Source organism: Lithobates pipiens, unplaced genomic scaffold, assembly GCF_037356315.1.
Source record: "Lithobates pipiens isolate NorthernLeopardFrog02 unplaced genomic scaffold, aLitPip1_a1.2 Scaffold_18, whole genome shotgun sequence".
In the NCBI taxonomy this organism is placed as follows: domain Eukaryota; kingdom Metazoa; phylum Chordata; class Amphibia; order Anura; family Ranidae; genus Lithobates; species Lithobates pipiens.
In genome coordinates this window covers 437,208,066-437,224,799 of record NW_027507758.1, presented here as the reverse complement: position 1 = coordinate 437,224,799, position 16,734 = coordinate 437,208,066, and the positions used below count along the sequence as shown (strand labels likewise).

General features: G+C 39.1%; 1 protein-coding gene across 1 annotated transcript in view; it reads right to left on the bottom strand.

Moving 5' to 3' along the window:
• Positions 1-16,734, bottom strand: part of AADAC (arylacetamide deacetylase) — a 74,572-nt gene that overhangs the window by 14,626 nt on the left and 43,212 nt on the right. The window contains exon 3 of the mRNA XM_077488123.1: positions 2,748-2,817. Within this exon, the coding sequence (XP_077344249.1) occupies positions 2,748-2,817 (70 nt within the window). The remainder of the gene's footprint in view (positions 1-2,747; positions 2,818-16,734) is intronic.

Below are 16,734 nucleotides of genomic sequence, written 5' to 3'. Positions count from 1 at the left end.
GTTTTTTTTATTTCTTGTGATATTGATAGATGTTAAGTAAGGGCTAGTTTACACTTTCTTCAAACATGGCTTTGGACAGGCTTAGTTAAAGCTCTCTGAATGCCAGTCAAAGTTCCTGTCATTAAAAAATGGTTACATCTTGCTTTTGCTTGGTGCTTCGTTGAGGCTTCAGTGGGGCTTCGATGAGGCTTTGGTGAAGCTTTGATGGGGCTTTCGTGAGGCTTTGTGGCGCTTCAGTGGGGCTTCAAGCGAGCTTTGCCATAGATGTCTATGGAGGCTTTGAAGATGCTTTGAAGCACCACTAAAGCTACATGGGGTATAGTTTTTGAAGCAAAGCCAAAATAAAGCAAAGCAATAGCAAGATGTAAACAAGACTGTAAGCTAATCATTTTATTTAGTGACAGGAGCTTTGACTAGTGTTCAGAGACCTTTAACAAAGCCTGTCCGAAGCCTTGTTTTGAAGTAAGTGTAAACTAGCTGTTAATATGTGTTGAAGCCGAAGCAAGTGCAAATGAGCCCTAAGCCCTTGTACACACGGTCTGAAATTCCGACCACAAAATCCGTTGAATTTTTTCTGAGGGATTTTGTCCAAAACTGGTGCATACACACGGTCGGACAAAGTTGTTGGAAAATCCGATCGTTCAGAACGTGATGACGTTCGTTCATTGCAACGGGACTACTTTCAGCCTAGTAGCCAATAGCTTTGCTCTCGTACTTTGATCTGAGCATGCGTGGCACTTTGTCCGATCGGAATTCTCTACAAACGATCGGAAAAAGTCAGATCGGATTTTGTTGATGGAAAATTTGAGATCCTGCTCTCAAATTTTTTTCTGTCAGAATTACCGACGGAAAAAGCCTGATAGAGCCCACACACGATCGGATTTTCCGACAATATAATCCGATCAGACCGTTTCCATCAGAATTTCCGACCGTGTGTACAAGGGCTAAGAGTTTTTTTTCTCAGAAGTAGTTATGAGAACATTAATTTGAAAACCAGAAGAATTGCAGAATATGCAATTTTTTACTCTGTATATGCATGGAGATTTGTCCAATCTGCATAGAATCATAGAATACATGAATCACAATTGACTATTCCTGTGTAGCTCTTTGCAACTATTGTGAATAAAACAAGATGATTCAATATTTGTCTCTATTTGATTGTGTGGTCCGTGACTGTTCCTTGGTTTAAGTGCCCTGTTGTATGCAAACATCAGTGAAGACCACATTTGGTACAATGTATCTTGCAATGGCATTTAACCAGGTGCCTGTTTTATTTATTTTTTATCTATCTGTCATGCACTGATTGTCTTGAGAACTGGTTATATTACTTGTGAATATCACATTATATAGTCAGCACTCTGGCTTTTATAATTAGAGATCTGAAAAGCAAAATCTAATTTACTTTAACTGGCTGCCAGGCTGGAATTAATTTCACACCTAGTAAAATCTTCACAGACCAGTAACAGTAGCACAGACTTTATTGAGTAGAAATAATAAAAGCTTGCAGGCCCAGAAATTGATCTGTCTCTGAGACATTATTGGGTTTCAATCCAGCTTTACCCTGCGCAAATTAACACAGTTGCTCCAACATTTAAATTGAGTAAATTAAAAGCACATCATTTTGTATATTTCTACGGTTATCTTAATCGTGGTTATGTTAGCCTATGTTTAACCACTTACCGGCTCACGCTGATATACGTCAGCAGAAGGGCACTTACAGGCATATTAACGTACCTGTACATTACCCTTTAACAAGCGGCTTGTGGGCGCGAGTGTGCCTGCCACGAGCTCCATGAGTGTGATCACGGGTCCCGAGCACTCAATGTCCGCGGGGATACCCACGATCGTATCACGGAGAGGAAGAACAAGGAAATGTTGATGTAAACAAGCATTTCCCCGCTCTGCCTAGTGACACTGACACTGATCACAGCTTCCTATAATCGGGAGTGTTGATCAGTGTCCTGTCACACATAGCCCCTCACCCCACATTTAGAATCACTCCCTAGGACAAACTTAAACCCTACTGCGCCCCCTAGTGGTTAACCCCTTCACTGACAGTCACATTTACACAGTAATCAATGCATTCTTAATCGCACTGATCGCTGTATAAATGTAAATGTTCCCAAAATAGAGCAAAAGTGTCCGATCTGTCCGCCATAATGTTGCAGTCACAATAAAAATCGATGATCGCCGCCATTATTAGTAAAAAAAAAAAAAAAATTTATAAAAATGCCATAAAACTATCCCCTATTTTGTAGACACTATAACTTTTGCGCAAACCAATCAATAAACACTTATTGCATTTTTTTTACTAAAAATACGTAGAAGAATACGTATCAGCCTAAACTGAGAAAATACTTTTTTTTATATATTTTTGGGGGATATTTATTATAGCAAAAAGTTAAAAAATTTGGCGTTTTTTTTCAAAATTGTCGCTATTTTTTGTTTATAGAGCAAAAAATAAAAACCACAGAGGTGATCCAATATCACCAAAAGAAATCTCTATTTGTGGGGAAAAAAGGACATTTATTTTCTTTGGGAGCCATGTCGCATGACCATGCAATTGTCAGTTAAAGCGATGCAGTGCCGAATCACAAAAAGTGCTCTGGTCTTTTGCCAGCCAAATGGTCCAGGGCTGAAGTGGTTAAAGGCACATTTATGACATACTTGTTTAGAATCTGCTCTAGAATAAAATTTAGTAAACAACATAATGCATAGCTGTCATATAAAGAACAAACACAACCTACTTGATTGACACTACCAGTGCGTTGAGCTGCTGTGCTGTTTGTCTTGACAGAAGATCATATGGCATCATGGCTGTAATTAAAAGGATTAGACTGATATATGATATAAGTAATAATCTGCATTCCAATACAAATGAAAAAAAAAATATGAGTGGGCTACTTGATTTTTTGTTTTGTGCAGGCACACTAGCAAACATGTCCATATCCTGTGTAAATGTATTTCACAGAACATATATAAGTTAGGCTTTACCACTGGCCCATTGTTTGGGCAAATTATTTTGACATACAGGAACATATCAGTAAGAACTGGCATATGGTAAATTATTTATCAAGTGAGCAATGGTATCTCTACTGTGATTTAATACTATTTAGCCTCTATTTATTTCACCACATCCACCTCTCGCCCTGAAACATTACAGACACCATTTCATAGTATTCTAATAGGCTTATTAAATAAGGCAAAAAGCTATGTAAAAAGTTCCTAAACCCATACCAACTATGTTCATCTCTTATCTGACTTCAATAAGGTAAAATCTGGTTTCTATGGGTTATTGCACTTTGTGCTCCATCATCACTAGGGATGGGCCGAACAACCCCCTGTTCAGTTTGCACCAGAACTTTCTAACATTGCGAAAGTTTGGAACCAAATAAGGAACCCCATTGAAGTCTATGGGACCTGAACGTGAAAAATCAAAAGTGCCCATTTCGAAGGCGTATATGCAAGTAATTGGGCATACAATGGTTATGGGGTCCGGGTACTGTCCTGGGGAACATGTATCAATGACATTTTTTTAAATGAACAGTGATTTATTGATGCTTAAAGTGATAGCATAAAAATGAAAATTTCCTGTCAATATAGTGTCTGGGGTGTCCCCTTAGTCTACCTATAAAACAGAGCAGCATGCTGTGAATAAAATATACCATCCCTGCCCATGCTTTCTGGACCACGTGTCAGCAGTAACGTGGACCTTGCGGCTGATTGCCTTGCCCAATGATGCCACAACATTGCCTTCCATGTGATGGTAGAGAGCTGGAATGGCCTTACGTGAAAAGAAATAGCAACTGGGAACCTGCCATTGTGGTACAGCACATTCTGGAAATTCATGGAAGGGAGCAGAATTCATCAGGCAGAAAGGCAGAAGTTGTAGAGCCAGCAGCTTTGACAAGCTGGCATTTAGATGCTGGGCATGTGGGTGGCAGGGACTGTATTTTTTTCTGCTGCAGCAGACAGGGCAGGGACATTTGCGGGGTATAGTCTACAGCTGGGGGTGTGCTGCTGAAAGATGTGCTGCAAGGACCTGGGATACCCTGTGCTATACCATCATCCCTGTCAGTGGAGGCTGTTGAGAGGTCATGAGGTATAGCAGGGACAGACTGTGGTGAGTAAGGAGGAGGGACAGATTTGTGCCCCTTTTATGTGGCTTTTCTTGCCAATGGGCTGAATGGTGGGAGGTTAAATGCCTCGTCAAGTATGTGGTACCCTAAATAGCCATAAAAGCAAATATACCGCGCTGTCACCTTTAAATTTGTTCGGTAGCAGCCAGCACAGCATGAGATAAATTGCAAAGGTGAAATATGTGGAAAATAAGTGCACAGCTAATAAGTGGTCTCAGCATAAACTGAGGCTGAAAAATGTACCAAGTTTACACTGTGATATGCAGCGCAAACAATGGGGAAACAAAATCAACGTAGTTGCAAATACATTGATAGTACTGAACTAGTGTGAAAAAAACTTAAAAGGACACTTTGTACTCTAATGCAGTGGGTACATAACATAACACCAATAAGTGAAGCAGTCTATTGCAGCCAACAAAACAAATAAGCAATAAAATTGTGAAATAAAATGTCCAAAAGTGAATCAAAATCCATCAGAGAATAAACTAAACATCATATGACTTGAAGTGAAGAAAAATTGCTGATAGATGATCCACCACCAATAAGTAGAAGGCTTACCACAATGATTGAACTCAAACAGGCATACCCCTAATGAGTCAATCAAATTTGTGGTGTAACACACCGGGAAAAACCAGCCATAGCAAACATGACCTCTGGTTAGGGGATGTGCTCCAATGGTCCCTCTCAGTGAATCTCCAGATGCGTAGGCCGCAATAGGGGTTTTTAGAGGGTGGAGCCAGAGTGGTTGCTCTAAATAGGGTGGTTATAAGGAAAGAAGAAGAAAAGGGGCACATAGTGTAATTCCATTTATGTGCTTGAGACCAAGTTTACAAATAGCAACAATGCGATCGGCTGTACTAAAAAAGGCTCAGACAGCTGAGCTGTGGGAAAAGGGTCGGGAGATAACAGCTCCACAATGTGATGGACTAGGGTGGCTGCTCTCTACTCTTCCATGATGGCTGCCTTGTTGGGGTTGTGCCTCACCCTCACTTTCCTCCTCTGCTCTATCTGGCACCCAAGTCGAGTCAGTGACCTCATCATTATCATCTCCTCCATCCCCATTGCCACTGCAGACAACCTGGCAATACGCTGTGGTTGGGGGAACATGAATGCCAATTTGTGTACCAGTGTTCTCCCCTCTCTCTAGGCTCATGTTTCTGCCTTCCTCAACCTCAGAACCAACATCTGAATTGAGTAATGGCTGTGCACCATCAAGGAGCAAGTGGCTAACCCTGTGTTCAAATAACTCTGCTGACTCCTCCATGCCTGATCCTGGGCTATGGCAGGAATAGGTGTGGACAAGGAGGCAGGAAGGGGACTGCACACTTGTTTCCCCTTGGGTGAAGGAGGACGAGGACGGTTTAGTAAGCCAGTCCACCACTTCCTCTGCATGCTGTGGCTGGATAGCACAGGCAACATCACTAAAAGGAAATGATGGGCTGACCATGTTAACCTTTGCCTGTGGATACATATGCTGCTCGTCCCCTTACAGTGCCAAGGGAATGTCTGCCTCTCCCTGTTGTCCTCCCAGACATTATGGGGGGTGCTTATTAACAAAATGTAATAATGGTGTGTAAATGTGTACATGAATGCACTTTGATCAATGGAAAGTGGTGTTTGGTGCACTTTAATTTGAGTATTCACTACACAGACACTCCACGGATACACTATAATATAACGCAATATACTGCATCAAATGTGTAGTAACTCACAAAAATTGCAGCCGAACGCTGGGTCTGCTCTCTCTGCCAGAAATCCACACATTGATCCTGCTGGCACTTCTTCTGCAATACCCTGCATGGAACTACCGGTACCGATTGATAGCTTACTACTAGGGATGGTCCCAATATTCGAACTGAACATAAGTTCGATTCAAACATCAGCTGTTTGTCATTCAAAGTGTGACAACACTGAAAGCTGAAAAATGGCCTGAGCCGTGTAAAAATGGCCTGGGCGTTTTCAGGACAAAGGGTACCCATTTTACTCCCCTTAATCGAACTGTATTGATTGGTGGTTATATGTTATGTTGCCACTGTCTACTGTCCATCGGAATGTTAAAGATAAGAAAGGGGTATAGTGCTGTTAACAGGTTATATGTAGTACACATCTGCTAGATAAAGTAATTTAGAGGCAAGAGGGTATAGGCACACGTAGAGAAGACTGGCCAGTCATTATGGGCATTAAATTAAGTAAGGGAATGAAGTGTAAGAGACCCACAAACATGCCCAGCGCAAGAGGAGCTCTATAACATATTTGAACTAAAGGTGCAGTTCTGCCTATACTGAGCCCCTAGATTAATGGTTAGAGTGGACATGGATCCACAATGAGTAACTGTGTTACCAAAGTCCACAGGGACTAAGAATAATGCAGAGTAAACAGCTAGAGAAACAGCTATTTATATGAGCAGGATGGATCAAGGTTGACAATTAACACTAGACAGAAAGGGATATTTTGATGTTAAGTTGGAGAATGAATTTGGGGTCAGGCACTAGTAAAGTTAAAACAGAGAAAACAGAATACTTTATATGTTGTCAGAGAGGGAAGATGGGAAAAGCACTATGGCTGCCCGTCTGGCCATAGAAGCTAGAGTGTGTGAAGTATGGGATTACAATACATGGGATGCAAAGGATATCAGAACAAAATAAGGAAAGAAGAAGTTAAGCAGGGAAAAATTAAAGAGTTAAAAGAAAGTGAGAGAATGATATGCATGTGTTGTGTACAAATGGAAAAAATGTAAGCAATTTTATAGAGATATTTGCGTATATGTGTGTGAATGCTGGAATCTTTAGTTCTATCTCTTGTTTGTGTCATGTATGCAGATGTGACCCCCCTCCTTTGCGCTCTCATGAAAGAATGTAGCTGGGAGGAGAGATCAGTGATAAGCTGGAAGGACACCATGTCAAATTCTGTTTTTTAGACAAAACATTTATAACAAAATGTGTCAGGTTAATTCATCTAATGATAAACAATGTGACCACAATTATTTTTTAATCTGTTTTCCAAACATGGTAAAATGAAGGTTACATTTAACCATGTATTACACAAATTGAATATCCTTTGACAGTGGAAAAAGTGCATTAAAAAAAACGAAATTAAGTAAAATGTCCTAATTTAAGGAAATATATCTCTGGATGTATATTAGAATTATGGTGTGATATTGAAATTATCACTTGAGTATTAATTTATGAGTTTAACAATTTTATTAATAATATAGATATAGTATAACTGGTTTAGACAACCTTTGGTTGGAAATGAAATCCAGGTTAATGGGGAAATTTGTAAAAATGGGATTAGTTTAGATTAAGATAACAATTTTGTAATTATAAATTTATTGAGTGAAAAAAAGATTAAGATGAGGTTGTTAATTGGAATACAGCTGCCATAATATTTAACAAAGCCAGGATGAATGGGATACATAAGACATTTTTCTACAAAGATGAAACCTAAAGGGCTGATAATAACTTGATGTGCGGTCTGTGATGTGAGAGTAATAATAAATAAAAATGTAAATATAACAGACCCATCACATCACAAGTCCACACACCCTGTTAGGATAGATGCCACCTGCAGCCAATTGTATAGTTTTTGATGTGGCTGAGAGCTTTCTGTTCTGTCATATATAGATTGTTGGTCCATTTTGTTTTAATTTATTCTTATGTTTGATGTTTGAAATCCAAAGCAGAATGTGTTCATTGTGAAATGATGTGCCCCTTCTCCTTGTAAGTGCCGTGGTATAAGCAGAAGAATACTTTGGACTTATGGACATCTCTGCATGACTGTAGGGTATTGTTATCATTTATTATGTTATGACACCAGGAAAACAATGTCAAATGGAAATTAAGGACTTGTGTTATCTAGCTAGAACTAACAACAGAGCAAGCAATGAGAAACTATAATATTGACAGGAAAAAGTTGTCTTTTTGAAACATGAAACTGAAGTTCTTATACAAACAGCACGATAGAAAACAAGCCATTGTGATATATTTATGCAAGCTGGACCCTGTAAAGAAGGGTTCACCCCAATATATCAGAGCTGTAGCTTTATGCAAAGGTGCTATTAGACAATTATTTAATTGCAGACATTATTTTGGTCAAATATTAAATTTTTAATGGTCCCACATTTTGCGCAGCAAATATACAGCTAACTAAATGTTTGCCTAATGAAAGATTCAAAATATGAATTTGTTTTGTTTGTTTATGTACAAATCTAACAAAGAAAAATTTGTACATTTGAATCCAGCCACCATATTGCCTCTATTGGAGGAGGCTGGAGACAAAGAAAAAACATATGTGTTAAATTGATGACATAGGAATCAGCTGCTATGAGCCAAGGACAGGACACACTCCGTGAAGACCTGGATATTTCATTCTTTGTAGATTTGATCCCGGTTTTATACTGAGGATTGGCAATACCCATACTGAGTATGCAGTTTTTATCACCCATTTATCATTCCAGAGCTCAAGAAGCAGAGTTCCACGTTTTAGCAAAGCCTGTGAGCTATAAAAAGAGTATATATATATATATATATATATATATATATATATATATATATATATATATATATATAGATAGATAGATAGTCGAGATATAGAGAGCTTTTGGTTCTATTTGAAGGGCCAGAAGTTTGTTTTTACTTTGACAGGTAAACGAATAAAGCATGCCAAGTTAACTGATTGGCTGTTTTCAGCCTTCCAGCTTCTTGCGGAGGTAGCCATATTAACTTTAAAACTCACATGAAAGCAGACCAGGTGAGTCTAAGGCTGCTGCATTTAAAGTCCTGGACATTTGCTGGGTCTGTACAACTCACAGATCCCACCCTTGTTGATGTTTTATGTCAGCAAGTCACTCTTTTCCCTCCAGCTTGACAGATTGACCATGTCATCAGTCACAAGCAGTTATGGCTACCTTAGTAAATGAGCATGGGCTAGAGCCATGATTCTCCACAGTTGTTTTTTGTATAACATACCACTTCTTGTTTTACCTGTTACCAAAGGTGTTACCAAAAGCTGAACATCGCTTCCAGACATTACAAAAAGATATATAGAGATGCCCAAGTCAGGATCTTACGAGTATGCATTTTGTCTGTATGGACATGCTTTCTGGATGTCCAGTGTCAAATGCTACTGCCAAGGACCCAGTAAAATGTGTTATCAGAAGTAGTTTGTAAGTACAGAGTGCCAGAATCTACAGAGAGTAACAGAGGAAATCATTTTTATAGGAGAGTCCTTACTAGAAGTGTTGAGGTTTTATTCTTACACCCCCTACTGTCTATAGTGTAGCTGCAAAAGTAGAGTAAGAAACCAGAAAACTTTTGCCTGAATGTTTTCTTATATTTTATCAAGCCCCTAAGGGAATGTTGGATTCTCTCCCTATGGGATTTGGTTTGGGAGTGTGTTACTCACTTATATTTTGTCTCAGCAGCTGAAGTCCTCCATTCGGATCCCACAGAGAATGTTGCTGATCTTGTACGGTTTTTGACAAACTAATTTATGTATTTTCTCCCCAATTCCAGATCCTAAAAGTTTGGAAGGATCGAAAACTAAAGCTAGGTGACTTGTGGATTGTTAAGAGACATTTATATATAAGGAAATGTTTGGAGACTCAATACAGCATCTATTTCACGTACAGTTGTGCAAAACTTGAAGGAAAAGTCAACTGGATCCATAACAGATACTGCAAAAATTACTAAACTAAAGAAATCTTTGTGTTTGATTTGTTTCCCTCTCCGATCACAGTTTAGGGTACTTTTTGATTCAATTACTTTAATTGTAAGGGGTATATATATATATATATAATGTCATTTGAAAAGTTGTTTAGCCATGTTGAAGTCATATTTGTCTTTTGTACATCTTCCATTCTATGTAGACTTGTCTGTGTTTACATATGCTGATAAGTCAGCATGCCAACAATTAATCTAGAAGGCCATTCTGGCCACAGGAGTGTACAGCCAGTACTCTCTAAATATGTCTTATCAATCATTTGTTTTTCACAATGAAAAGTGTTTTTGTAATGAAAAAGCTGCTCAGCTATTATATTCTCCACAAAGGAGTTTTGCCTCCTTGGCCAGGACTACTTCCACCTATGCATGTGGAGGTTCCAGGTTAAAGGTGATAGCAGGTAGGGTTAGTGATCAAAATATTGATCAAAAGAGAGGAGACTGTAAAGAAAATTTGTAAGTTCTGTATATAATTGTATTCTATTTTGTATGCATTACACACTGCCCTCACTGTGCACAAGGCACTGATAATGTTTTCAGTACATGTTTGCATTCTTTTGAGTCCTGATTAGAATTAGTCTGCCTGTGTTACACCCCTTGTTACCATAAACGTTCAATTGTAATATTATTATTATATTATTATTATACGCGATTTATATAGCGCCAACAGTTTATGCAGCGCTTTACAGTGTACAGGAGGGGGAAACACAATTACAGTACAATACAAAAGGTACAGGAGGGCCCTACTCATAGAGCTTACATTCTAAAGGGAGAGGGTGGTGGTACAAAAGGTAATAGCTGCAGAGAATGATTTGATAGGGGTGGATGGGGATGGGTAATATTAATGTGATACCTACATAATCATGTGTATAAAAACCTTCAATTGCATCATAATAAAGCAGAACAGTTATTTGGAAAGATGTAGAGTGTATCTTTTGTGTCTGTTCCCTACTGCAGTAGTTATTAATTTGGAACCACTAATCAATATGAGGATAGGAGTTGCCCATCTATAAAATGGACAGGTCAGCGGGAAGGGGGTGTAAGTGCATTGGAGTGGTTAAAGAACTTTAGTTTAAATCCACTGCATGGTGCAAGCTTCCTTTAAATGTAATTGGTTTGGTAAACCTGATAAAAATGGTTTTGGGCTCCGCAACTGCTATATATTTTTCACAATAATCCACAGTGGATACCTCGACGTTGGTTTCTACGTATTGAAACCCTGTTTAGGGATCTAATTTGGCAAAATATGGTAAGGGAAAGATCAGGCAGGCTTAGCGGTACTTCCAAAATTTAACTTTCTAGCATCTCAGCTTCAGCACCTTGGGGACCAATTGAGACCCGCAGGACTCAATTGGTAAGCTTCTTCTAGGTAGCTCCTTGGAGACCGTACTTCTCTCACATCTAGAAAGAAATTCTCTAATATCTCCCAAGGTGGTACTACCTTTGTTTTAATGGAAACACTCTGGTCTACGATTAAAAGGCAGCTGGTTAATTGTGGGTTACCTTAAGGATACTCAACTGTGGCATAACCCTTCTTTTGAGCAGTTGTACAGGCTTGAGGGTTTTCAATTTTGGGAATTGTATTCTCAGAATGTATTGAAGTCTTTTCTGGAATTAAAAGAGGAATTTGTTCTCCCTAGACAGCAATTTTACCGCTATCTTCAGTTACAGCATGCATTGCATGCACAAACCCGATCTTCCATTGTGAGGTTGGCGGCGCATGTCCTAATTGAGGTGATACAAGAGAGTATTAAAAAAGGTATAATCTCCATAATTTATACAGTGTTGATTGCTATTACACAGGACTCCTCCCAGTTAGCCATATGGGATTTATGATTACAGTCAATATCCTTGAGCTCTGTCTCCCCTCCCCAAATGATCCTAGTTGTTTACACTACATAGATCATAATGCACTCCAGTGCAACTCTTTAAATGGTGTCGCAGAGAAACTCCCCTTTGCCCTAAGTGTGAGAGGCAAGAATGAGATCTAGTCCATTTGTTATGGAGATGCCCAAAACTTTTTAGATATTGGACTGAGGTTACAAACATTACTGATGGTCTGCAAGTTTAACACGCCCATTCTTGAAGCCCTACCACTGCGCTAAAAAGAAAAACTGGAAAATTTGTTAAAGCTGCCACTTTAAATGAATCAAACTAAACAATGTATTTACCCTCTACCTAAAAGTAAATAGTGGCGCTGGTGTCAGAGTGCTGTAAATAATATATTAAATACTGTAAAATAACACCCAGTGACAAGTGTTATCAACAGTGGCTGTAAATAAAGTCAGTGGTTTAAACAGTCCCAATTTTAGCTCTGTGACTTCAAATATGCTCCTATAGCGATTGTGATAATCCAAATCTTCCACCACACCGCATGTAAAGGTGTTTCCGCTCCCCTTAAGAAACTCACTCACCGAATACAGATGCCTCTCACTCTCATGCTTGGAAAATAAACATTTACCCTTATAGGGTTATAACATCCAAGCGATATCCAACCGTGAATAGGGTGTCAAATCCTCTCCACATGAAAAAAAATTAAAACAATTTAATGAATAAAATCAAATCTTCTAATATTACATTCACGTGGTTGAAAGTAAATCAAGCATGAAAAAAATTCTCCTGCTAACAACAAGTATATTGTGATCACAGCGGACCCGTGGTTTGTATCCTGTATCTCACCCACACTAGCTTATCACTTATGACTCGGACCGTCATTTCCGGTTTGACTTCAGATGTAACAGCTGGTTGCCGTACAGCCACACCCAAATGTGTTTCGCCATCACAACTTATTCATGGGATTGGCTGTATGGCACAGTAACCCTTCGCTTTATAGTCTTCACGTCCATTACAGGCGGAAATACCTTTACTGCATATGTGCACACTCCGTGTCCCCGCAACCACAATAGAACCAGCTTTTACATTGTTTACGTTCACATTGCAGGACATCACATTAATTCTGGTCAGCATGTTATTTACAACATTCTTATCCATATCCTCTCTCGAGCATCTTTACAGATGCCCATAGCGGGACAGATAACTACCCACACAGTATTATACTATTGATATCCTTAGTATCAACAAGTGTTTAATATCATAACATTATATATTATTATACTGTATGTATGGTGTATATCGATTTAAGTGATCCTCAAATACATATTATCAATCAATCATCCCCTCAATAATGTTAGCCTCAATCCTTTATACTATACATACACTATATATAAAAAAAAACTATATTTAATACGATCATCCTGAAAAGATTACTAGAGCAAATTGGAAAGAATTAAAAAGTATTAATAAAGCAGTTGAGATACAGCTCAATATTCAAACCTCTAGAAAAAAAGACTCTTAATAAAATAAAATAAATCCACCTGATTTCTCTTTGAGATAAATTACATAAACTGTTTGAGCCCCTCCATGATGGGAAAACACAATCTATTCCACAGAACTGCAATAGTGTGGGGTCTTGATTATGTTTTTTCTTGAGTAGTGGATCTTAAGTAGTCTTTTAGTTCCCCCCACATAATATAATCTGCATGAGCACCATAGCAAGTAAACCACATGTGAAGAATTACACGAGATGAACTCATCTATGGAAAATGTTTCATGGTCAACATTAGTAATGCTGAACATGGAGTGTGCACATGTGCAGGAAAGGTACTTCCGCCAGTAATGGACGTGAAGACTAGAAAGGGAAGGGTTGCTATGCCATACAGCCAATCCCATGAATAAGTCGTGATGATGAAACACGTCAGGCATGACTGTACGGCAACCAGCTGTGACATCTGACATCAAACTGGAAGTGATGGTCCAAGTCTGATGAGTCAGTGTGGGTGAGATGCAGAATACATACCATGTAACCACAATATACCATTGCTTGCTGTTAGCAGGAGGATCTTTCATGCTTTATTTACTTTGAACCATGTGAGTGCAATGTTTGAAGAGTTGATTGTATTCATTAAATTTTTTTAAACAATATTACACTTCAGAACTTCATTTATTTTCATGTGGCGAGGATCTTCTTAAGCCTTGTACACACGGTCGGAGAATCCGTCGGAATGTGTCCTATCGGACCGTGTCGTCGGATAATCCGACTGTGTGTGGTATGCATCGGACTGATTCCATCCGAATCTCCGTCGGACCCAATTTCCCAACATGTTGGAAATATTTCCTGACCAACTGGGCCGATCGGACATGCTCCGATCATGTGTAGAGAATTTTGATCGGACCAAGTGCCACGCATGCTCAGATCAAATTCCTACATCAAAGCTATTGGCTACTAGCCTGAACGTAGTCCCATCATAACGAAATTACGTCATCACGTTCTGAAAGATCGGATTTTTCGCCAACTTTGTCCGACCGTGTGTATGCAACAGTTTCAGACAAGATCCGACGGACAAAATCCGACGGATTTGGTTGTGGAAATCTCCGACCGTGTGTACAGGGGCTTAGTCAGTTTGACTGTGTCTTAAAAAAGTCCTCTAAAATACCTCAGGCACAATAACTGAAAAATTGGCAAGGAAAATTCATGCGGTAGAGCGCCACACATCAATATTAGAACACAAAATGGAGGAAATAAATATCACCAATACTCATACTGATGAGTTAGAAGCCCTTAGAGAAGAAAATTCTTCCCTTTACACACGCTAAGCCCCTGTACACACGGTCGGAGATTCTGCCAACCAAATCCGTCGGATTTTGTCCGTCAGATTTAGTCTGACGGATTGTGTCCGAAACTGTTGCATACACACGGTCGGACTAAGTTGTTGAAAAATCCGATCTTTCAGAACGTGATGACGTAATTTCGTTACGATGGGGACTACATTCAGGCTAGTAGCCAATAGCTTTGATGTAGGAATTTGATCTGAGCATGCGTGGCACTTGGTCCGATCAAAATTCTCTACACATGATCGGATTGCGTCCGACCGGCCCAGTTGGTCGGGAAATATTTCCAACATGTTGGAAAATTGGGACCGACGGAGATTCGGACGGAATCAGTCCGATGCATACCACACACAGTCGGATTATTTGATGACACGATCCGATAAGACACATATCGACAGATTCTCCGACCATGTGTACGTGGCATAATAGATCTACAATCAACAGTAACAGCACTCTTTCAGGAGTTAGCTCCATCAATTCCCATTGAACGCTTGGAGATGGACAGAATCCATAGAACTGTGGCCCCCAAAAAGGAAGATGCCCCCCCCAGGGATATTATTATTTCAGAACAAAGGAGCAACTAATGGAAGCCACATGTAATAAGGATGCATTGACTTTTCAAGTTCATCGTTATCAAATTTTCCAGGACCTTTCACAACAGACTCTTCTCAAGAGAAAAGAGATGAAACCACATCTACAGATACTCCAATACCACCACATCTCATATTTTTGGTGCTTTCCATTTGCTCTTCGATTCACTCATAAAGGTACCATATACACCTGCATGAAAATTGACGACCTTCTAACTGAAATCCATGAACTTCGATTGACAAGTCCAGAAAACACAACAGAAGGATCCAAATGCCGAGCTTTATCAAACTCACCCAATACTCAACAAGAAAATCCTATTCAACAAGCCCTCTCCAGTACCAACAAGCGGAGTTGTTTTGCATCGTCTCCACCAAATCCTGAAGAACAAATGGACTAAAATCTTCTATCAAGATATTGCACATATGAAACTTCTTACTTATTGTCACTAAATTAACGGTGACAAATCCTAGGTAATCTCAAATTATAAGATCAAACAATCTTTCCCCTGATGAGAGCTTTATCCTTACAAATTCATAAATATAGAAGTTTATTACGTTTATTGTAATATTCCACAGATTACCTATCTTTAATGCAACAACACCATTCTTTATGTTTATTAAGTTTAATATACTGCCTTTGCTTATAGTGTATGAAATAATGCAGAGTTACAGGTAAACACTCCTATTAAATGTTCCTAATAATAACAAATGTATTATTATTGACTCGTATTGTTTTATAATTGTTTGTATAACCTTTGAGGAGGCTGCCCTTGTCCCGGAGACAATCTACTGCACCTCTCACTTGATCCTCGAGTAGCCAGACTTACTGACTGGACACTCTTTGGGCTATTTGTACCCACCGGCTGGTGATATTTCACCACCCCTTGGATACTAGCTCCACATAGGAGCTACATTCCTCTATATTTCATAACAACGTCTCTTCTACAGTTCTAAAACCAGAAATTACTTTCTCTACTTACTCTATTTAAACCTCTCCATCTCTTTTTTCCCACCCTTCCCTACCCCCCTATTTTATTTATTTATTTATTTTTTTTGCTCCAGAGTACTACCCTGTTGGACAATAATTGATTAAGAAGTTTTTTATTATTCCATTCACGTTTTATAAAATGTCTTTAAATGTACTAACTCTTAATGTCCAGGGTCTCAACTCACCACAAAAAAGAACAAAAGCCTTTCACTCTTTCTCGGCACTTTCTGCACATGTAATATGTCTGCAGGAAACACACTTATCAACACAATCTGCCCCTAAATTTATAAATCGCTAATACCCTCAAGTCTATATGGCCTCGGCCTCTATGAAACAAAGAGGAGTGCTAATTGAATTTCATAACACTACCCCCTTCACTCTATATAAGGAAATAAAAGATCCTGAAGGACGTTATATAATAATTACTGGTCTTCTGTTAGACAATGAAATAACCATAGTTTCATACTACGCCCCCAATAGAAATCCTCTTTCATTCCTCTCACATCTGTTCTCAGTGGTGGAATCAGATAAACAGGGTACCCTCATGATGTGTGGAGACTCAAATCAAGTAATATACCCAATTCTAGACAAATCCCCTACACCACTACAACCTCAACGCCTTAATTTCCGAA